This window comes from Ovis aries, chromosome 14, assembly GCF_016772045.2.
Source record: "Ovis aries strain OAR_USU_Benz2616 breed Rambouillet chromosome 14, ARS-UI_Ramb_v3.0, whole genome shotgun sequence".
In the NCBI taxonomy this organism is placed as follows: domain Eukaryota; kingdom Metazoa; phylum Chordata; class Mammalia; order Artiodactyla; family Bovidae; genus Ovis; species Ovis aries.
In genome coordinates this window covers 44,295,885-44,320,861 of record NC_056067.1, presented here as the reverse complement: position 1 = coordinate 44,320,861, position 24,977 = coordinate 44,295,885, and the positions used below count along the sequence as shown (strand labels likewise).

The 24,977-nt window shown below is 41.6% G+C and overlaps 1 protein-coding gene across 1 annotated transcript; it reads right to left on the bottom strand.

Moving 5' to 3' along the window:
- Nucleotides 1–1,971: 1,971 nt before the first annotated feature.
- PDCD2L (programmed cell death 2 like) lies at nucleotides 1,972–20,342 on the bottom strand. The gene is made up of 7 exons (XM_027978209.3): nucleotides 20,218–20,342; nucleotides 19,951–20,117; nucleotides 19,745–19,805; nucleotides 18,509–18,882; nucleotides 17,343–17,453; nucleotides 11,464–11,612; nucleotides 1,972–2,161 (listed from the first exon to the last, which is right to left on the bottom strand). The coding sequence occupies exons 1-7, from the start codon at nucleotides 20,323–20,325 to the stop codon at nucleotides 2,031–2,033; spliced, it is 1,101 nt and encodes a 366-aa protein (XP_027834010.1). The 5' UTR covers nucleotides 20,326–20,342; the 3' UTR covers nucleotides 1,972–2,030.
- Between the last annotated feature and the right edge of the window lie 4,635 nt (nucleotides 20,343–24,977).

Genomic DNA, 24,977 nt, shown 5'->3' with positions numbered 1-24,977 from the left:
GTATTGCAAGGCAGATTCTTAACCACTGGACCATGATTGAAGCCCCAAATTGCAATTCTTATGATGCCAAATATACTCTTTTCTTCTTTGTCTTGTTGGTTGACAAAGGAAAACAGAAGAAAATTCCTTTTGACTTCTCTGGTCCTTTTCATCAGTTGATTGGTTCCCCAAGCACCCACCAAGCTTGGTCTGTGAGGAGCACTCAGGCTGTGGTTCTGAACAAGGTAAAGGAGGGGCCGGGGAACCCAACCATGGCTTGGGTGGGTCAAGGGGCAGGGGGCACACCCTTGCATAGTACGCTGCTGACGTCCCTTCCCTACCATTGGCCTGCCTCTCATAAACAGACATCCTGAACAGGGGGCTCACCTTCCTTCTCCCTCAAGACACGCAGTGGATAGAGCCACCTTCCTTTGCTTCTCTCCTGCCCACAAAACTGCACACCTAATCCTACTCCTCAGGGCCTTGCTGGTATTTCTGTTTTCAGATCTAGATCTTTTACACAGCATGTAAGTGGCTCACATTGGACTTGTTTTCTCATGTCTTGCTTCCTTAACAACTATGTTACAAACATTATTTCTATTGGATGATGGGGATGCCTCTGCAATCTGTACTCTGTTTAGATAGATCTGATACAAACATGTATAACTAGATTCAAGAACGCATTTGGTTGGAAGCACAAACTGTCTCCACCTAAAAGAAACGTGACACCTAACTCATATCTGAAAATGGCTGTATCAACAGTTTCAAGCAACAATTATACCCCATTCTCTCATCAAAGGAGGGTACTCTCTGGCCACTTAAATAAATCCAAAGTGATGTACCTGCAGTCTGATGTACCTGATATGAGCAGTCTGTTTTCTGCTCTAGTTGGAGTGAGTGGTCTGAAGTCTGAGGAATTATCTGCCCACAACAGAAGTGCCACAGGGGAACTGGTGATGGCTTCTCCAACATGACAGAGAGGAGGAATCAAAACCTCTTTCTACAGGACTTCCCTGGTGGTTCAGTGGTAAAAAAAAAAAAAAAAAAAAAAAAAAACCCGCCTGCCAATGCAGGAGACATGGGTTCAATCCCTGATCCGGGAAGATCCACATTGTAGTTGCCATGGAGCAACTAAGCCCGTGTACCACAACTGCTGAGCCTGCGCTCTAGAGCCCAGGAGATGCACCTACTGAAGCCCACACGTGCCCTAGAGCCTGTGCTCTACAAGAGAAGCCAGCACGACGAGAAGCCGTGCACCACAACTACAGAGCAGCCCCTGCTTGGTGCAGAGAAAGTCCTCGCAGCAGTGAATCCAGCACAGCCAGAAATAAATAAATAAAACAAACAATAAACCTCTCTCTGCACGTCCACACTCAGCCTCAGCCCGACAAACCCAGTGTTCCTGAAACATCTATAACCAACACACTTGCTTTCTTCTACACAGCCAGCCACTTTCCCCAGGTACCTCTGCCCACCTTGGGAAGCAGGGAGAGGGCAAGGAAGCAGTCAATAACATAAAATCTAAATGGAGAGAGGGGAGATGAGTGGTGGACAGCTGGGTGGAGGGACAATGTCCAGAAGAGACAAAAGGGGCAAGAGGTGGGAGTAGATGAGGGTGGGAAAGTGGGGTAGGCCTCAACAGCTCACGTCACAGGGCAGGATCCTCAAGCAGCTGGAACAGTCCCAGCAGTATGCTCTGTCAGCATCCAGGGACAGCAAAAGTGCAGAGGCTGCAGGGGTAGTACATGGCTAGCTGCTGCTCACAGCACTACAGCTGCTCTCCCTCCGAGAACCCATCAGGGTCTTCCGTAAGATCACCTGCCCTGTGGGCTACAGAGGAGCCATGTTCTGAGCTGCCTCTGTGGACGCAGGCCACTGACCCTGAAGGGCTAACCAGCCCATAAATGAGAGGTTCTAAATCCTGGCTCCAGACCCAGCACAGGTGCCAAAAAGCAAACAGAAACAAGAGCTAATATAAACTCTGAGTCAAAATGAGGTAAAAACACAATGTAAACATTAAAGTTTAATTTATGTAAATAAAAGGAAATGCACTACTTAAATAATAATTCATCTGGGTCCTCTTGGATAATACAGAATTCTTCCATGGGTGCCTGATCATTCTGAGGCCAGCAACTCTTCTCACATGTATAAATTAGAATGGTTCCAAATTCCACAGAAAGATCTGAAAAATACAACATAATCAGGATTCCAATAAAGAGAAAGTATTAGGAGATACACTCAATATTCAGTTTGCTTAGTGAATATAGCCCAGACACTGGAACAAAACTGCTTGGGTTCAAACCCAGCTCTAGCACCTAGTGATTTCACCTCTATGATATTATTATGTATTTATCATGATGATAAGATTACTGTGCGGAGTAAATTAGCTAGTACATATAAGATACTTGGAACAGAGCCTGGCACATCTTGAGTGTTATCTGTAAAGCAAAAAGGTTAAGCAGAAGAAGCTAATAGGAAGGAGAAGGATTGCTCAATATCAGGATAACTGATGTTGCCATAGGCAGTGGTTTTACCTTACAAGCTGAAAAATAATTACTTAAGGCAGAAACAGTGCTCATTAGCGCTCAGTCACAATACAGTCACAGTATTCCTATAGAAAGTGACTGCCGATTAAAAAAAAAACAGATAAGCAAAATATACTTTAAAAATATGGTACTTCCCAGGTGGTCCAGTGGTTAAAACTCTGTGCCTTCCACTGCAGGGGGCATAGGTTCAATCCCTGGTCGAGGAACTAAGATCTTGCATCCTGTGTGGTGTGGCCAAATCCAGACTATTTGACATTGAAGATCATTTTAAAATGTCATGCTAACAGAACACTAAGTCCAAGAAAGGATACAGGCAAAAAGCAGAAAATAGATAAAAATTTTAGAAATGTATCAATGGATGGAGCCAGGAAGAACAGCATTAACAAAATGCGAGTAATAAGAAAGCCTGTTGATATCAGAATAGGAAAACAGGAGTCAACAGGATGAGCTGAGCAACTGGTTTGGAGCAGCAAAGGAAAAATACTTTTAAAAAATGCAGGCAGGGCCTCCCTGGTGGCTCAGTGGCAGAGAATTTGCCTGCCAGTGCAGGGACACGGGTTCAATCCCCGGGTCAGGAAGATCCCACATGTGCTGCAGAGCAGCTAAGCCGCTGAGGCAGTTATTGAGCCTGTGCTCTAGAGCGTGGGAGTTACAGCTACTGACGCCCGAGCACCCCAGAGCCCTGCTGCGCAACTGGGGAAGCCACTGCCGAAGAAGCCTGCACACTGCAGCTATAGAGGAGCCCCCACGTGGCACAACTGGAGAAAAGCCCACGCAGCGCCAAAGACCCAGCAAAGCCAGGATAAATAAATAAAATTTAAAAAACAATGTAGGCAGTTGGGCCTTCCCTGGGGGTCCAGTGCTAGGACTCCGTGCTCCCAATGCAGAGGGCCTGGGTTCGATTCCTGCTCAGGAAACTGGATCCCACATGTTACAACTAAAGAGATAGCATGCTGCATACCACAACAAAGACAGAAGAGTCTTCATGCTGCAACTAAGACCTGGAGCAGCCAAATAAATGAATATGCAAATAAATAAATATATAGATTGAATGTAGGTGGTGATAATAGAAAGAAAGTCAAAGACAGTCCCCAAAAAGGGTGAAATAGAGCTGATTTTGAAGAAATAACCTGGTGAATTTGAGAAAATTCCCAACTAAAATGTATAACAGGCAGTTTGTAGAGGGCATGAGAAGGCTGCAGCCTCAGTAATAGTAACCACCAGGAGAGGAAAGAAGGAGGTGCAAAGAATCAGCATAAGTATGAAATAGCTGAGTATTATACATGAAACCAGAGACCTCCCACAGTGGGGACTGAAGGGTGGGGAGGAGAAAGAGGCATATGGAGATCAAAACAGTCCCATTACACATGTAATGAAAAACATCAGCAACCTCAAGAAACAGAAAAGACAGGTAAAATCTAATTACAGGTAGAAAGGAAAGGCTTCCGAGAAGTTCAATGAATGCAGAGGGAAAGAGAAAAGATGTTATCATGGAGTTGAGAAGAGAAAGGTGACCCAACCAACTGGTGTTGCTTCTGCAGAAAAGCTACAAACTCAACAGAAAAGATATTCAGGGGAATTCTCTGGTAGGCTGGTGGTTAGAACTCTTCACTTTCACTGCCGAGGGTGTGGGTTCAACCCCTGGTTGGGGAACTGAGATCCTGCAAGCCGCACAGCATGGCCAACTTAAAAGAAAGAAAGAAAACAGAAGAAAAACTAAATATGCAGGTCTGAAGACCCATCCAATCCCATGATAAACAAAACTGCATGGGACTTCCCTGGTGGTTCAGTGGCTAAGACTCTGCCCTCTCAACAGGAGGCCAGGGTTCGATCCCTGGTCAGGGAACTAGATCCCACATGCCTCAACTAAAAGTTCTCATGATGCAGCTAATGGTCCTACATGCCACAACAAAAATCGAAGATCTCTCATGCCATACCTAAGACCTAGTGCAGCTAAAATAAGTAAATAAGAATTACAGAACAGTGGGAGTGCAAGACCTGTTAGTTCACTGACAGGACTTCATGGATAAAGAAAGTTCTATGGGGTAAGTGTTAGTTACAAAGGGTGGAGGCGCATCAGTCCACCCTCAGACTTCTACAAAGCAACATTCAATGCCAAAAGATATCTATATGATCGTGAAAGATCTCATGGATTTTCAGAAAAACGTACTTCCCAGTGAGGCCCAGCCATGGGAGATGATAGGAGGTACCAGATAAAAGGGCTGGTGGGGCCCTCACTATTAGAAGGTGACAGCATGGGGTTTACCAAGTTTTGAAGAAAGAAAGTGGGGCTTAATAACTTTACATATAAGTTGTCCTTCAATTAGAAAGGCAGACTAGTTAGGGCTCAGACCTATGAGCCCTCTTTGAGGCAATTACATGATGGAATCCAACTAGGAGAGAACAGAATAAAGAATTCACAGGCTAAACAGCTATGAGAATTATGTCTACAGAATACAGATTGATAAACCTCGATAAAGCAAAACTGATACTAAATTATATGGACATGGAGTAGGGTAAACATTTCCTGATCTATTCAAGGGTCAAATGCAAACTATTTAAAATTGAAATATGGAATGAATATAATTTTCTTAATTTCAGAGGATCTTTTAGAAACTAGGGCCTCTTTTAATAAAGAACCCATTACCTAAAAAGTCTAGCAGCTGCTTCACTTACACTTAATTTTTCTTATGTTAAATTTTCATTAATTTATTCTAGTACTTTAAATTAGTATTACTCAATCTTTTCCTTTTTAGAAAAAACATTTTTTTAATTTAATTTTTTTTTTACTTTATTTTACTAGAAAAAACATTTCTAGTCATACATCTGTTTTAACTTTCTGTCTGCATTTATGTCAAGAATGATGACTAGACTGATCCTACACATGTGCTAATGGTGATTTCCAAGGTTTACCAGGTATTTGCAGAAAATCTTCAGTAGAAAACTCAGGGATCAAAATAAGCAGAGAAAAAAAGGTAAACTGCAAGAAACAGACAACACAGGAAACAAGCAAAAATTTAAAAAAACAGAACACATCCCAAAGATATGAAAGAAGATACTGAACTCATAAAAACAAACCAAAGAAGGGGAACTTATAAAAAGGCTTATACCCTATGAGTCAATGAGATTTATCCCAAGAATGAAAAGATGTTTAAACATACCAAAATCAGTGTAATATGCCACATCAAGAGAATCAATAGAATTACATGATATCTCAACTGATGCAGAAAAAAGCATTTGATAAAATTCAGTACCCTGTAGTGATAAAAATCACTCAGTAAATGAGGAATAGAAGGTAAATTCCTCAATCTGAAAAAGGCCATATACATGAAACACTCAATGGTGAAAAACTAAAAGCTATTCCCCTAAGACCAGGAACAAGACAAGGATACCCACTTTTGCAACTTATATTCAATGAAGAAGTTCTATACCAAGAGATGGGACAAGAAAAAGAAATAAAAAGGCATCCAAATCAGAAAGGAGGAAGTAAAATTATCTCTATTGATCTGATCTTTTTTTCCAAGAATGCTTGTTTTTGTCTCTGTACTTACATTTCCACATTAACAAAACAAAATCAAATTATCTGCAACTCAAATATTCTTATTAGAATAATGATAACAGAATCTGACCACAAACTCAGTTTTCATCTTGATGTTTTCAAATAAGAATTGTTTAAAAAATATGTAGAACTCATCAGTTCCTAGGATAGTTACCAGAAAGTGATGATTTTTTTTTTTTTTTGGCGGTACCTCACGACTAGTGGAGCTTCCTTGACTAAGGACTGAACTTGCATTCCCTGCAATGGAAGTGGGGAGTTCTACCCAATGTACCAGGAGGGAAGCCTCTGAAAGTAACACATTTAAAGAAACTGAAATAGTAGTCTTCCAAGTTATTTTAGTTGTTGCTATATTTTGTCCTAGAAATAAGTTACCCCTTTGAAAAATTATACTAAGATCAAACCCTGAAATGCTTTTCAGTGTAGTAAAACTCACATGTTGTTATAATGTCCATATAGCTAATGATGTAGGTAAAGATAAACAGTGATCTCTTCTTACGTGTTTTTAGGGCTTCCCTGGTAGCTCAGCTGGTAAAGAATCCGCGGGCAATGCAGGAGACCTGGGTTTGATAACCTGGGTTGAGAAGATTCCCTGGAGAAGGGAAAGGCTACCCACTCCAGTGTTCTGGCCTGGAGAATTCCAAGGACTGTATAGTCCCTGGGGTTGCAAAGAGTCAGACACGACTGAGCAACTTTCAGTTTCACTTTCTTATGGGTTTAATGCAATTCAAAGAATATGTAAAATGGTCCTAAGAAATCAGGTTAAATTGAAATACAAATTTAAGTTGGGAATATAAAAAGCAAACCATTTTCCTTGCTTTTGATGGTGTACGGGAAGCAGCCCATGTGACAATTATGTCACATGACAAAGTGTGCTCATGTTAGGAACACTTCCATCACCACAGAGGAAAGATTTACTGATTGTATTGAAATAAAAGAAAAAATGTACATGACGCATCTTAGGTAATTACTGATAAACTGGAAAAAGACGACGTTGACGTAAGAAAGCCCATCATCATGAGTGACTCGCTCATTATGCAGGAGTGACTACAGCAGCTGTGCAAAGAGCTATTAGCCATTATTCCTCAGCTGTGCATGATTTTGCCAAACGTGTGCCCTGGTTAGCTCATAATCTTAACAGACAAAATTTCTGCTCCTAAAATTAAACCACAATAACCTTTAAAATACTGTACAATGGATAAACATGTTTTGTGAATTCAGTAAGTATTTTCATGTCTGTTCTAAAAAGTACTTTAACGTGTATACCTGTGGTGGATACACGCTGATGTATGGCAAAACCAATACAATATTGTAAAGTAAATAGCCTCCAATTAAAATAAATAAACTTATATTAAAAAAAGGAAAAAAAAGTACTTTAAATACACATATGAATACTCAGTGGTCATAAAAATCAACTGTAATCAGTCACTATATGTATGTGTGTATATATATGTACATATATATATGTTTATGAAGCTCTAAGTCATCTCAGTGGTGTCCGACTCTTTGCAACTAAGCAAGGATACTGGAGTGGGTTGCCATGCCCTTCCTCCAGGGGATCTTCCCGACCCAGGGATTGAACCCAAGCGTCTTACATCTCCTGCATTGGCAGGTGGGTTCTTAACCACTAGCGCCACCTGGGAAGCCCAATAAAATATATATTAGGAAATACAGATGATCTGATATTATATGTAGAAAATCCTAACAAATCCACAGCAAAAAACTTGGTTCTGAACAGTTTTCTGTTGTTTTTATATCATCCTTAAAGGCTCCGCCCTAGCCTTTATTCTTTCCTTTCTTCTGTGAGTTTTGTTTGGTTGGTCTTCTTTTTCTAGTTCCTTAATGTAAACAATTAGGTCACTGATTTGAGATTTTTCTTTGTTTTCAACATATGTGTTTAGAGCTCTTAAGATGACACGGTTGGGGACTTCCCTGGTAGTCCAGTGGACAGGATCCCATGTTTCTGCTGCAGGGGGCACAGGTTCCATCCCTGGGCAGGGAACTAAGATCCCACATGCTGCAAAGTGCAGCCAAAAAATAAAGAAATTAAGACCCAGGGATGCCATTCAGAGGATATACCCCAAAATACTAAAACCAGTGACTCAAATGTATCTGTATACCACTGTTCCCAACAGCATTACTCATAGTAGCCAAAAGATGGAAAGCCCCACCACCAACTTAAAGAATTTAAAAAATCTGTATTATACAGTGAAATCTGTATATCATGAATGAACTATAAAAAGGAAAGACATGTTGATACATGCTACAACATGAGCCCTGAAAACATTACGATAATGAAATAAGCAAGACACAAAGGGACGAATATCATATAATTCCACTTGTCAGGTATCTAGAATAGGCAAATTCAAAGAGACAGAAACAGAATAGAGGTTACCAGCAACGAAGGGAAGAGAAAATGGGCTAGGGCCGGGGGGCGCTCATTCTTTTAGGGGAGGGGCAGAGTAGTTAATGAATACAGATTGATGTTTTTGTTTGAGATAACAAAAAATTTCTGGGAATAAAATAGTGGTGACAGTTACATAACACTGTGAATATATTTAATATCACTAAATTATACACTTAAATGGCTAAAATGGTCAATTTTTAAGTATGTGTATTTTGTAACACATTTTTTCAAAAAATCAATTATATTTAAACATTTAATACTAGCAGCAAACATCAGAAACTGAAATTTTTTAAATGCCATTTACAATAGCATAAAAAAGCATTTAACACAGAGAGACAAAACCGAAAAAAGATATGCAAGACTCTACACTGAAAAGTATAAGACTATTGCAAGAAATTAAAGAGAACCTAAATAAATGGAGAGATATACTAGGTACATGGATTGGAAGACTCAGCATTGTCAAGACATCAGTTCTCCTCGATCTGATCCAGAGAACCAATGCAATACCAAACAAAATCACAGAAAGTCTTTTACTTTTTTTAAGAAGTTGAGGAAATAGCAACCCACTCCAGTATTCTTGCCTGCAGAATCCCAAGGACAGAGGAGCCTGGCAGGCTGCAATCCATGGGGTCACAAAGAGTCAGACATGACTGACTGACTGAGCATCCACACATAGAATGGCTACCTTATCAGACAGCTCAGTTAAAGAGTTAAGAAATAAAATGCAATTAAAAAAAAAAAACAGAAACGCAAATGATCTGGAAGAGGCAGAATATTTTTGAAAAGGAAGAATAAAGCTGAAAGACTGATACAACCAAGTTACAATTCCAACACTTTGGCCATGTGATAAGAAAAACTGACTCACTGGAAAAGACCCTGATGCTGGGAAAGACTGAAGGCAAAAGGAGAAGGGAGTGGCAGAGGATGAGATGGTTAGATAACATCATGGACTCAGCGGACAGGAATCTGAGCAAACTCTGGGAGACAGTGAAGGACAGGGGAGCCTGGCGTGCTGCAGTCCATGGGGTCCCAAGGGTCAGACATGACCAAACAACAACAACAAATCTTACAAAGCTACTGTGGTCAAGATAGCGTGGCAGTGGCGTCAAAACAGAAAAACAGATTAATGGGACAGAATGCAGAATAGAGAGTACAGAAACAAAGTAACACGCATATGGACAACCAATATCCAACAAAGGTAAAAGTACCTGAGCAGAGAAGAATATTCTTATCAATAAGTGGTGCTGAAACAACTGGATATTCACATGGAAAAGAAGGAACTTGAACCATACCTCATACCATATATAAAATGTAACTCAAAATGGACACAAATCTAAATGTAAAACTAGAAACAAAACTTGTGTCCTTGGGCTAAGCAATCATTTCTTAGACAAGATATCCAAACATAATTCATATAAGAAAAGATTAATAAATTGTGCTTCAAAATTAAAAACTGGTTTTAAAAGGACAGTTTAGAGACTAAAAAGACAAGTCAGTACTTTATGGAAGGGGGAGAAAAAGGCACTGTTTTCATTGGAGAAGCCTAAAATACCAGCCAACATCAATAATCAGTGTTTAGAGAGGCATCCTGGATAAGATGAGCGAGATGAAGAAAATGGCACTTTACCCCGCACCCCATGATTTTCTTCTCAATAATCTGCAGTCTCACTCTAATTATGAGAAAAAAAATCAGATGAATTCCAACAGAGGGGCATCTTACAAAATAAGTGACCAGTACTGCCACTAACTGTCAAGATCATCAAAAATGAGGAAGTCCTGGGATGTCTCTGGCGGTGCAATGGCTAAGACCCCACACTCACAATGCAGGGGGTGCAGGTTTGATCCCTGGTCAGGGAACTAGATCCCACATTCTACACCTAAAAATCCCACATGCTGCAACAAAGACCCGGTGCAGCCAAATAAATAAACAAATATTTCTTTTAAAAAAATCTTGCTTAAGGAAAAATGAGGAAGTCTGAATTTTCATCACAGGCAAGAGACACACTAAGTGATATCCTGGATGGGCTCTTGGATATTAGGTAAAAACTAACGAAATCTAAATAAACTATGGACTTTAGTTAATAATGCATTAATGATGGCTCATAAATTACAACAAAAGTACTATATTAGTATAAATTTATTTTAATAAAGGGGAAACTGGATGTGAGGTATATGGGAATTCTAGGTATTTATTTCTCAATTTCTCTGTAAATTGAAAGCTTCTAAAGAATAAAGCCTACACTAAAAAAAAAAAAAGAAAGAAAGGAAAAAACCCAAAAAGAAAAATTGGCAAGCTAGACTTAGAGAAAATATTTGTACATTATATACCAGATGAAAGACTTGAATCCAGAATACATATGAAACTCTCAGAATTCAATAAGAAGACAAACTACCCAAATTTTAGAAAGAGAAAATGATTACAACAGACAAAACATATAAACATATATAAACATATATAACAGAGAAAACATATAGTGATAAATCAGCACATGGAAATGATGCTCAAAATCATTAGTTATTAGAGAAATGAAACCATGAAAACCATGCGCTATCGCTACACACCCATGAGACTGAAATGAACAAGACAGACAGTATCAAGTATTACCAAGGATGTGCAACTCTCACGTACTGTCAGTTGGGATGTAAGTGGCACAGGCTCTTTAGAAAACAAGGTGGCAGTGTCTTAAAAAGCTAAACACACACCTACAGTCAGCTGCTTTTCTCCTAGATACTTAATCCAAAAGCCTATGTCCATACAAAGGCTTGTACACAAATGTTCAAAGCAACTTTATTTATACTAGCCCCAAATGGAAGCAACAAATATGTCTCCTAAAAATAATTCTAATTTCCCAAGTTTTCTGTAATGCTTATATTTTATAAGGAAACAAAGATGAAACACTAGGTTTTCATTATTAAAATTAATCCCAAATTAGTGCCAGAAACCCACAAACTTGAATAAATAAAGGGCCTTTTACCTAAATTAGCACTTCTGAGCATGCTGACCAGTGCTGGCATAAGCTGAAACTCAAAGATCCTTCGGGCTCCACAGTGGCTGCAGGCTGGGAGCTCAGTGACTTCTGATGTAGGGCAGGTCAAAAAAAGTGGTTCTCCACTCCAGGAGTACCTAGAACAAGGAGAAAAAGAATGCTGAATTAGGGCCACATACAAGTCACATGTTAACATCCAAGACTACACTTTATCAATTTTGTTTCTTTCTTGGAGAATATCCAGAGCAAAACCAGATAGCAAAGAAAATCCAAAGGCCCAGAAAACTAGCTGCAAGGCTGGAAATCACAGCAAGACATCTGAATTCTTATCAATGCTTGATTTAAAGTCTAGATGAAGGCACTAAAGCTAATGTTGAACTGAATTTAACTAAAACCGCAACAAAGCCCAGACTGCTCAATTGCAGATTGAGACTCCCCACAGTTCTGGTCTTACAGATAAAGGAGTGTGCACCCCTAAGGGATGAGTATTAACTTCAGTATCTATTGTCCTCCAACATATAGTTTCCAGTAAATAATTTTTTAAGTTACTAGATATGCAAAGAAGCAGAAAAAACTAACCCATAAAGAAAATGAGTACATGGAGAGCCATAGCCAAAATGATGAACTTTTCAGACACACTTTGTTTTTAAAAATTTCATTGAAGTATAGCTGATTTACAATGTTGTGTTTAACTTCTGCTGTACAGCAAAGTGACTCAGTTGGACATATAAATACTCTTTTTCTTTCTTTTCCATTATGGTTTATCACAGGATACTGATTACAGTTCCCTGTTCCATGCAATAGGACCCTGATGGACAATATTTTTAAAACAACCACCAGACTGAGTCCCTCACTTCAATCACTCTTGTAATCGATGTACTTTAATATTTGCAGATTTAGTTCTTATTTCATTTTGGGGAAATTTCCTATTTTATCTTTCAGTATTATTTTGGATCTATTTGTTGAGGTCTCTTCTTTGGACACCAGTTATATTTATAGTAGTTAAATTTATCCACCTTCCAAGATAGCACCTTCTAATTGCTTTGTCTTTTTGTTCAGCATTCATGAGATTTTTGAAACTCTCTTCACATCAGTACTTTGATCTTCAGCCAAGTCGACTACTTCTAAATTTATTAGATATGCAATGTGTGGCTTGATTTCTTTAGCAATTCAACTTCCCTTGGCATCTTATTTTCTCAACTTTGAGCTCTTGGTTTTATTGAACACATTGTCTTACAAAGTTCTTCTGTATCTTGAAAACTCTGCTGGGAATTATGTGTTCCTCAGATTATCTTTTCTTCCAGATATGGTTCTTGGCTCATTTTTGAATGTACGATTCATTTCTCTGATTTTACTCCCAACAGTATGATTACATGGGTGGCCTGCCACTTTTCAGCTAGTTCATGCCTCAAGAGGGCAACTCTGTTTAGACCACCTGTTTGCTCCAAAACAGTGTGTGGGTTTTCTTACTGACTTCCTGTCAATCACATCAGAGATCTGTTCTTTTCCCCTTCTCCAAACACATTTTTCGTTTCTTCTCCTCTTCTGTAGGTGAATCGGAGTTGGGGTATAGTTCTGTAAGACTCAATGCAATCTACTAGAACACCTGGGCTTCATTTTTATTTCTGACATAGTGTAAAATGTCTTACATGTTGGGGGATACCACTCTAACAGGCAAGAAATTGCCCTTGACTTCTTTATCATTTCTGTAACGCATCATGGAACCCAACAACTTTTGCTTCTGAGAGGCAATTCCTAATTCCCTGTATCTTCACCCACACCACACCCAGTTGTGTGGCCAAAAGCCCTACCGCAGAAGATACACATTCTTCTCCTGTTTGCTTCTTTCCAGATTCAGCATTATTACCACAATTCTCAGGATGCTACGGACTTATCAGTGGATTTTCAAGAAGTGAGAGAAGAAGGTTGAATGGCTAGAACTCACACTAAAGGTACAGAAATGTCTGTACCTTCCTCTGTGAAAAGAAAGTTAACTAAATACATGTGAGGCACCCAGAACTGTATTAGACATTTGGTGATATCACATCCTGGATTGCCACTTTGAGGTTTTGTTTGTTGTTTTTTTTTTTTTAATGAATTTAGGTTAATAACTTCGCTAGTTAAAGTGAAGTGAAGTCGCTGAGTCGGACACGTGTTCGACTCTTTGTGACCCCACGGACTATAGCCTACCGGGCTCCTCCGTCCATGGGATTTTCCAGGCAAGAGTACTGGAGTGGGTTGCCATTGCCTTCTCCATGAGTTTTATTTCAATGCAGATGGAAGGGATTTTCTTTTTAAAGTTTGTTTTTTTCTACTTTATTTTTGGCTGATTTTTACTTTTTATATTCACTGTAACCAGGTATTAGGATAGAAGGACCACTTGATTTTACTCTGACCACTGTATCTAGACCCATTTTTCCACATTTTCCCTGTGTTGTCATTTTTATATACTACAACCTGCTGGATATGTCATTTCTTCTGAGAGCCTCTGTGACATCCTATTTAGAATAAATGTTTTATTTTCCTCATTTATCACTTGTGGAAATCATACAATGTATCTTTTTAAACTCTCCCACTAGAAGGTAAAATCTATAAAAACATGGACTTTGTGTCATTTTCTGTTGTACCTGCAGCACCTATAATAGCTCCTAACATCTGGCTTAGACTCAGTAAATACTAGCTGAATGAATGAACATAGCTCACATGAACGAACATCCTTCCAAACATCCTACAAAGTAGGCATTAGGCCCATTTTACAGAGGAGTGAATAGTCATCTGCCCCAAGGCCAAGTCTTCTAAGACCAAAACCAAGGTTCTTTTCATCCCTACCATGTTTGAAAATGTACTGGTATCACCAATACCTATTATATGTAGGCACTATGCTCTGCATGAGAATAACATACTGTTCTCACTGCCAAAGATCATGAATACATACGTACACCAATACTATTAAGAGATCCTTATAGATCTCTGCTTCCCCAAAACAGCATAGTGGGTTTCAAACAACAGTCAGTATTTATGGATGTTGTACAGAGGATTTTCATCATCACCTCATTTAGTTCCCAGAGGAATCCTATAAAATAGGTAGTTGCATTATCATCCTCATTTTAGAGATGAGGCACTGAGGATAAGAAAGGTTAAGTGAATTTGCCCATGGACCTTCAACTAGAAATGGAAAACCCAGGCCTTGAACTTCCAAGACCTCTTATTCAATATCCTCTGGGCAGTTGTTACTTATTAAAAAGTATGTCTTTGGTATAAGGAACTTGTAAAGTAGAATGCACAAGGGAAATAAAACCAAAACTATAACAAAGATTTAGTTTCAAAGATGTAAATCAAACTGACAAGAACACACTCTGTAGTCTAAGAAAAATCAAGACTCCACACCCCAAATAACAGCCTCCTAAATCCCCATCTCCAGCATTGCATCAACACTTATCCAATTTCACAAGCCAGAAGCTCAAAACCACTTTGTTGCCTTCCAATCTTTTACTCTCATATCCAAGGGTCACCAAGAACTGCCATTATACAAATATCTCCCAAACTCATTTCCTGTTTCCCACATCCTCTGCCTTGATCCAAAACCTTATACCATCTCTCATCTGGATTCCTTGAATCTCAAGTGATCATATCACTCCCCTGGCATCCACTGGCTACAGAATAAAATACAAATTCTTTAGTAAGAAATGGATTGAAAACATACCTAATCCATGCCAGTACTAGACACCAAGTCTGGGGAGTACCTAGTCTGTCAAGGAGGACAACAAGGGTGTGTGTCCTAAAGGAGGTCAAGGTGTGGAGCTGTGGGAGGCAAGAACCAAGCTGTTCTCACTTCAGACACCATGGTGTCCAGCCCATTGGCTTGCCCCTATCCCACCATGATGCACTTGGCCATCTTTTTCCTTAATCAGTTACCTCTGTGATGCAAAGCATCCTTGGCCTTTATCCTACAGGATAGGGGCTAGGGGCTCCAAGTGTGTCTCCCGCATGGTGCCTTCCCTGATGAAACAAGGCAAAGGGCCCTGGTCCCTCCTCTGGGTTGCTGGCACCCTTGTTCACATCTCTGTTGGGCACCTATCACAGCATATAGTGTCCTGTCTCCTCTGAGCAGACCAGGTACTTGTGTGGCCAGCAACAAGACCGGTTGTTATTGGACCAACTCCAAGCCCAGCACACAATAACTCAGCCCTATAGGAAGAGAGGATGAGTGTGAGCATTGAGTCTCATCAGTGAAGAGGCCCCTCCCGAGGGGTGGTCTCCACCTAAGAATTGCTGCCACTACTGAGGGGCTACATGCTTAAGTAATTGGTTTAATCTGAAAATTCTGGTGAAGGTTTCATAATTTGGGCATGTTTTCAACACAGCATCTCTAGTTGTCATGCCTAATTAAAGTAAGGAGAAATAAAGTGAATTATCATCAATAAAACTAGAATGCAAGAATCAAGAGTAAAGTCTGACTTTGTACTTAGGAGTAAAAACTACAATCAAACTATATATATCAGGAACCTTTAAACTTCAAAATTTCGCTCCTCAATTTCACTCCTAGTGAAAAATTCCTAGTGAGAAATTTCACTTCTACTTAAACAGAAATCACTACCACATTCCAGGAGTGTGAACAGGATGCATACTGCAGCACTGAACTCTGCAAAACTGAAACCAGATGGAAACAATTAAACACCCGACAATACTGCCACAAGTACAGTCAAAAAACAAACAGGCCCAGAAAGCAAATCATAATGATTTTAATCATACAAAATTAATCATAACAATCTCTCCAATATATAAAAAGTCCCTAAAAATCAAAAGGCACAAGAACTTATGGAAAAACGGGTAAAGGTTATAAATAGACAATATTTGCTCACCTTTGGCAAATAGATCTTACAGAAAAACCTGAACAAACTTTTGGCTCACCCAACAAAAGTAACTCCACAACACAGAGGAAGATATTCGTAAGAAAAAAATCAGGTAAAATTATACCAAGAGGCCCTTTTTCACCTTGAATTGACAGAAATACAAAAGCATGAAGCTCACCCTGCTGGCAAGGCTATGGGAAAACAAGCACGTATAGGTTGCCAGTAGGAATTAAAGATCATATATTGCCAGCAGGAATTAAAGTCCAATGGGAGAAAACTGGGTGCTATCAATTAAAACCACAATTGCATAAACCCCTCTGCTTAACTATGCCATTTCAGGAAATGCATCCTAGAGAACAAGTAAAATGGACATGGGACTACAGTAACTTTTTTTTTAAAACACAGTTCTCAATGTTCTTAAAAGATACAGTAATAGATAATAGCACAGTTAAAAAAGAAGGAAACGGAATGTTTCTTGAATGCTTTGTGATTTAAAAAAAAGGAAAGTAACATGTAACATTTGCTTTGACATGCATAAAGAAATTATATAAGCACACATAGGAAACTAACAACAGTGATGACCTGAGTAGATATGAATAGTAGGAAAGGAATTATTTCATTATATTTATACATATATGCACATGTACATACTTTTATGTTTTTGAGTCTTAAAAATGTGTTTTACCTATTGAATATTTAAATTTAAAACAGAAGAAAATCACTTGGAAGAATTTTTAATACATAGGGAAACCCTCAATACCAACAAATGTTTATGAAAAGAGAATAGCTATATTCCATGACCCCAGTTACCAACAACAAAAGAATACACACAATACCTACTTATACATATACATCCAGATATGTGAAAAAAAACTAAATACACTAAAATCTTAGCTTCTTGGTTTGGGGAATATTGTGGATTTCGGTTTTCTTGTCCTACTTTTCTGTGTTTTCCTAACTAGCACACATTACTTTTATCACCAAGAAAAACAATAAAAGAAAATATGCCTTTACCTTAAAATCTGCTCCTGACAAGCAGCAATTCTTTTCATGAATTTGTAAAACATCTTATCTCCACTTTTAATTATAGTCTTCTCATATTTTTCATCACCATCACTAGACAGACTAAAAAGAAAAGCATAAAACACTGTTGTGTGTCTACATTCAGAGAATTACTGTATTTAGAACAGGACGCAGGGAATTCCCGGGTAGTCCACTAGTTAGGACTCCACATTCTCACTGCTGAGGGCCCAGATTGAATCCCTGGTTGGAGAACTAAAATCCCACAAGCTGCTCTGGGCAGCCTAAATAAAGAAATACATTTTTAAAAAAGAAAACAGAGTACACTTTTTAAAAACTTTACCACAGTAAAATATACATACATAACTTAGAAATCCTAAGTTTAATACTTTATAATGAATAACAGTAACCCCCTGCCCAACTTTCTCCCCAGCCCTGCTTCTTAGCCATTTTCAACACTGGATGATTATCTGCAATGTAAAAAGTCATTATGGGGTTTCCCTGGTGGTCCCATGGTTAAGAACCCACCCTGCAGTGCAGGGGAGGCTGGTTCAATCCATGGTCCAGGAAGATTCCCCCATATCTCACGACAACTAAGCCCATGCACCACAACTACTGAGCCCAGGCTCTCGAGACCCGGCTCCGCAATAAGAGAAGCCACTGCAACGAGAAGCCTGCACACTGCAAGCAGAGAGGAGCCCCCACTCGTCGCAACTAGAGAAAGCCCGTGTACAGCAACAAAGACTCAGGGCAGCCAAAAATCAATAAATAAACAAAATAAAAGTCATATACCCACTGGCTCTTGTCAGGTCTTTCTCCATTAGGGAGTATTTTCAAACACCAACACGTCTTTGTGCATCCCAACACTATCTTGAAAATGCTTACAAATGAAACACTCTGGTCATTTTCGTGAGAGTCCTTATAAATAAAACCAAGTGTTTTCAAGCTAACTCAAGGGTGGCTCATAAGATTTCCTCGTCTCTGTCTCCCTTTCTAAAGAGGAGTGAAGCAGACAGATCCTACACACCTGTCAGTGTGTCGGACCTGAAAAAGTTCTGCCTAAAAAAGTATCCCCAGTTTTGAGGATAAAATCAAAGAGTACCCACTCTGGCAGCCTCCTGATCAAACCACCTCTCAAACTCAACAGCACACAGGCTCACCTTTGGGAAAGCAGGTGTTCCATATCAACTCCTTCTCTCTGCTGATACTCCCTCAGAAGGCTCTGAGCATGGTCCAGACTGACAAAGTCCGTGTAGTCATCCTCATCAACGACACAGATGTAGTAGGGCAGGAACTGCGGCACCGCAGGAGGCAAGACGGGGCCTTCCCCAGGAGGTGCAGGAGGAGCAACACCTGGGACAGTATCCTGCAGGCGGAGGTCCTGGAGCTGGGAAGTCCAGTCTCTGTCCCTGGCATTGCTCGAATCATTTCCAAAATCCGAGATAGGCTGCGGTGGAGATGCTTCCTCACTGTCACTTCCCCAGTCATCTGCACCTTGACACCAGTCCTCGGCTGTGAGGCCATTTTCCTGTTTCTGGAAAAATACCCAGCGAATGAGGTTCAAGCACACTGTTCCCTCGGCTTCCTGAGCCACCTAATCCTTCACCTTCCTGAAGGAACCTTACTTAACACCTGCCGCTCCCACTCCAGTACCTCATGGTTTACTCAAAAGCATGTTGGAGGTGACGAATGTTGTGTTTCCTTCTCAGGGGCGCTGTGGGAGATATACTATGGTGGTTTCTTCAACATCTCTTTCAGTTGTGCTTCATGTACTGCAGAAGCTGGTAAGAAAGAACTACATTTCCCAGACTCCTAAGCAGCTAGGGTTCTAGATACCGTCAGGGGTTCTGCTCATAAGGAACACTAGAGAGACAAACTTAGCAGAATGAAGTAGAAAGTGACCATGATGCAAAAGGCAGCTGGTGTGTAGATGGAAGCAGAGCAAGGCTCTGGAGTCAACAGTGCTGACAAGGGCAACTTCATCAGAATACATCTGGGCTTCCAGACTGCATGGGAGGTGTTATGGTAGCTCCCTGACAGGACAGTTCTGAGGTGTAGTTCTGCACGTCACTCCTGGAGTAATTTCTTCCAGCCTATCTAGTAAGATAAGGAAAAACTTAACTTTAAATCAGCCTCAGCTATAAAAAGTCAAAACGCTTTACTATTATCTGCGATTGAACCCCAAGAAATATAGGCAAACACCACCTTTTTATTCCTATTGGTAGCACAATGCTTCGCACACATTAAGAACTCAGTGAATTTATAAGCAACATTTATTGGCAAAGAAAAGCTGGATTTTGTTCTGCAGTCCTATCTTTGCAGGCAGTCCACGGGGTCGCAAAGAGACACGATTTAGCGACTAAACAACAACAATATGATGGTCACAACTGCGTTACCTGAGCGTTCTGAGTCTCTTTCTCTCTCATCTGCAGGCACTGGGAGCGGAACACCTTCCAACTTCATAGTAAAGAAAAACTGCGGTGAGGACTCCATCGCCAACTGCCGGAGGGCTGGCCAGTCCCCTCCCGGTGCACCTGGCGCGGCCGCCGCTCCCGCCCACTCGACATAAATCCCGTGGGCAGCTCCGCTACTTCCCGCCTACCTGCGCGCCCCGCCGCTACCGCACTCAGGGCGAGGGCAAGCGAACACGTGCAGGAGCCGATGAAAAGGAGAGCCTTCCAGCGGGCAGTACACCTGCACGACGAGGGCAAGCGGCTGCCGGCAGAGTTCACACACCGGCCTCGGAGCTGCCACGGCGGGCAGGGCGTCCTGAGGACAAGGAAGGCGCTCAGACCCTGACTTTGTCCAGGGACCTCGCCCGCTCCCTCACCCCGTAGCCCAACACCCCGGCTCCCGCGCCCCACCTCACCGGAACGCCGCCCAGCTTGCTTGCGGTCCAGGCGCTCGGCCCCGTGGGACGGCCGTGCACTGCAGCATCTCGAAGCCCGAGCAGCACTGGCTTCCGAACGGCCGCCATGACGGCCGGGAGAACACATGAAGAGGCGATCTACGGCAGCCGAGAGGGTGCGGCTCTCTGCGCATGCGCTTCGCTGACGCCTGTGGAACAGCCCCGCCCCTCCTAGACCTTTCGGGCGATGTAATTTGGAGTTCTGCTATCACCAACCTAGATAGCATATTCAGAAGCAGAGACACTACTCTGCCAACAAAGGTCCGTCTAGTCAAGGCTATGGTTTTTCCAGTGGTCAAGTATGGATGTGAGAGTTGGACTGTGAAGAAAGCTGAGCGCCGAAGAATTGATGCTTTTGAACTGTGGTGTTGGAGAAGACTCTTTGAGAGTCCGTTGGACTGCAAGGAGATCCAACCCGTCCATTCTAAAGGAGATCGGTCCTGGGATTTCTTTGGAAGGAATGATGCTAAAGCTGAAACTCCAGTACTTTGGCCACCTCATGTGAAGAGTTGACTCATTGGAAGACTCTGATGCTGGGAGGGATTGGGGGCAGGAGGAGAAGGGGACCACCGAGGATGAGATGGCTGGATGGCATCACCGACTCGATGGATGTGAGTCTGAGTGAACTCCGGGAGTTGGTGATGGACAAGAGGCCTGGCGTGCTGCGATTCATGGGGTCGCAAAGAGTCGGACACGACTAAGCAACTGAAGTGAAGTTCAATATCCTGGATCCCAGATGTTTTTTCCCCCTGGTAATGCGCCACGAAAGGAAATAGGTACCGTCTACTGTGAGGTATCTTGCCGAGAAGTTTTATCTAAAATCAGGGGGTACTTCCCTGGCGGTCTGGTGGCTCTGACTCCGAGCTTCCAATGTAGTGGGCGGGGTTCGATCCTTGGTAGATTCCACTTGCCCAAGGGGCAGCCTCCCCCTAAAATTGGGGGGATAGCATTTTCCTAAACAACCGCCCACCCCACCCCCGGAAAAAAAGAAAAAAAGAGAGAGAGTCCTAAATTTTTATAGAAAAAATGTAGAAAGTATTAGTCGTTCAGTCGTGTCTCTTCGTGACCCATAAACTGTAGCCCACCAGGCTCCTCTGTCCATGGAATTCTCCAGGCAAGAATATTGCAGTGGGTTGCCATTTCCTTCTCCAGGGGATCTTCCTGACCAGGGATCAAAGCCCGGTCTCCTGCATTGCAGGCAGATTCTTTATCATCTGAGCCAACAGGGAAGCCCACATTTTTTAGACACATTGAAATGCCTATACTGTAGATGCAATGATATATCTGGGGGTTGGTACATGATGGAGGGGTCGTAGATGAAATAAAATTGGCCCTGGGTTGATAATTGTTCGAATTTGGTGTGAGGCACAGGGTGGTCTGTTATGCTATTTGAATTTTATATGTTCGAGTTTTTCCGTAATAAAAATTTTAAGATGCCTGTGGCACACCCAAGGGAATTTTAAAAAGGTAATGCTAAGTGAAAGAAGCTAGATACAAAAGGCCACATTCTGGAAAAGGTAACTCTGTAGTCAAATCGATGCTTGCCAGAGTTTGGGTTTAGAGGGCAGAGATTGACCACAAAAGGGTGCCAGAACTTGGGGTGATGAAAATGCTAAAGATCTCACTTGTGCTGGCTACATGACTGGATAGAACTGTCAGAACTGTACACCAAAGGAAGATGAATGTTACTATATGTAAATTACACCTAAATAAATTGGACTTAAAAAAAGCATGTTGCAGAAGTACTATTTCAGGCTTTGTACCATGGTGTGTAAAAAAATAAAAAAGACACAGGTGCCTCCTTTTGTTTGACTCCAGCCCCAGCGAGGACTTGGAGCTGAAACCTGGTTTACTCCTGGTTTATTACTGCCAATCTGATGGCTTTACAGATACTGTGAAGTCCAATCTTGCTGTTCTCATCATGTCTATCCAAAATGGTTGGAGGACTTGGTAGATACTTGTTATTTTAGCTAAATATTTCCCAGGATACATTTCTAAATTACTGCAATAAGAAACAAACTTCAAAATTCTTCCTGGGGATTTCTCTGGTGGTCCAGTGGTTAAGACTCTGTGCTTCCACTGCAGGAGGCACGAGTCCAACCCCTGGTCAGGGAACTAAGATCCCACATACCCCCAAAAAAAAATTTTTACGTCTTCTTATTCTTGCTAACATAGCAAGATCTCCTCCAGCAAAAGGCCACATTCTGGAAAAGGTAAACTTTTGTAATTAAATTGATGGTTGCCAGTTACTGAGCTCTCTCCAACGTCATCTGATTATATCATAACACTACCTATTACAGCCTCTCCATCAACGTGTGATCACAGCATGAAGGTTTATTACATAAGAGGAATTTTTAAGATGTGAATTACTACTGCATTCCAGAATTCCAGAAGCAATTTAAAAGCAATCTGACACTGGCATTATTGTGAAGTCCTTGGGAAGAGTCCTTGCATGTGTGAGACTTGTGTCTGACTTAATTCACGATTTTGTAGGGTTTGGGCCTCCTGACAAACTCACAGAAATCATCAAATGATGATACAGTTGGTATTTGAGGAAATACAGAATGAAGATGTTGAACACTGCTTCAGTCTCACCCAAAGAGCTGTTTGTGATGGTTAATTTTACATGTCAACTTAACCGGGCTAAAGAATGCCCAGATAGCTGGTAAAAACATATTTTCTCTGATTGTCTGTGAGGGTGCTTCAGAAGAGAATAGTCTACTTGAATTGGTAGACTGAATAAAGATCTGCCCACTATAATGTGAGTGGGCATTCTCCAATCTACTGAGAGCTCAAAAAGAACAAAACGATGGAGAAAAGATGAATTTTCTCTCCTTCTTGAGCCAGGACAACCATCTTCTTCTGCCCTTGTACATCAGAGCTCCTGGCTCTCAAGCCTTCAGACTCTGAACCTTAACATCAGTGGCCTCTTCGTTTTCATGCCTTCAGGGTCAAACTGAATTATGCCCCCTGGCTTTCCTGAGTCTCCAGCTTGTAGACAGTATATTGTGGGATTTCTCAGCCTCAATAATCGTGTAAGCCTCCTCCCATAAGAAATCTCCTCATTCACCTATATAGAAATATACAGACATATCCTATTGGTTCTGCTCCTCTGGAGAACTCATATACTATTCAAGATTTGCAACAACTGGCAGCCACAGAGTAAGTGGACGCTGTAAGTGATGACAGTGGCAGTGATGAGCAAAATAAGGTAGGGCCGAGGGACATGTGCCCAGTTAGTGGTTTCCAGGTCCTCTTCCTCCTGACATGAGACTTAGCAGCTGGCCTAGAACTCGGGGGTCTCACTGCTACAAGATCCTTTGTGTGAAACCAAGTCAGCCTGAGACGGTCTGCCACCAGGATTTTCCTCTCTGCAAGTTTGTGTGCGCTTGCTCTTTTGTAATAGAGGAAGTGCCTTTGCTGGGAATATAGCTCACTTTTCATCAGCTGTATTAAGAAAGGAGGTGGGTCAGCAGGGGTTTCAACAGAGCTTGAGTGTTGAAGAGCCTCTATCACTTCTGCAAACGTGGGGAGAGAAGTGGATGTTCACTCTGGGAATAAAAAAAGAATCTCACTTCACCAGTAAGAAGATGAGAAGTGGTGACAATTGCTATTACTTTAGGTGGACATTTGCACCTATATGGTCACTCTACAATCAGGGTATTCCTTCCTTTCATGGGTGCAGTTTGTCTTTTTATACAAGTCCTGACTTTTCCCTGTTTTGAGGAAGGAATATGACCAAGCCAGTTCAGTTCAGTCACTCAGTCGTGTCCGACTCTTTGCCACCCCATGAATAGCAGCACGCCAGGCCTCCCTGTCCATCACCAATTCCCGAAGTTCACTCAAACTCACGTCCATCGAGTCGGTGATGCCATCCAGCCATCCCATCCTCTGACATCCCCTTCTCCTGTCCCCAATTCCTCCCAGCATAAGAGTCTTTTCCAATGAGTCAACTCTTCACAGGACAACTCAAATGCAGGCAGCCCAGAAGATGCGGTCAAGGCCACCCTGATGACAGGGTCGAGGGCAGCAGGGCCTTATGAGGGACAGTAGTTTTCCTGGTTGAGATCATTCTGTGTCATGGTCTAGGGTGTAGGTCTGGAAAGCTCAGCCTCTAGCCTGCCCATCATTTCTGCTCATCATTTTTTTTCAATCTTACTTATTTTGGACTTATTTTGGGCTTCCCTTGTGGCTCAGCTGGTGAAGAATCTGCCTGCGATGCAGCCACCTGGGTTCAACCCCTGGGTTGGAAAGATCCCCTGGAGAAGGGAAAGGCTGCTCACTCCAGTATTGTGGCCTGGAGAATTCCATGGACTGTATATTCAACGGGGTCGCAAACAGTCAGACATGACTGGGCAACCTGCACTTCACTTCATTTTTGGCTCTGCTGGATCTTCACTGCCACGCCAAGTCTTTCTCTAGTTGCAGTGAGCTGGGGCTGCTCTTTAGTAACGCACAGGTTTCTTGTTGAGGTGGTTTCTGCTTTCGGGTACAGGCTGTAACGCTCAGGCTCAGTAGTTGTGGCTCCTGGGCTCTAGAATTTAGACTCAGCAGTTGCGGTGCATGGGCTTAGCTGCCCCGTGGCATGTGGAGTCTTCCTGGACCAGGGACTGAACCCATGTCCCCTGCACTGGCAGGCAGATTTTTAACCACTGGACAACATGGAAAGTCCAAACAATTCTTTACATGAAATTCCTTTTCAGCTAAGTTGGCCAGAAGTA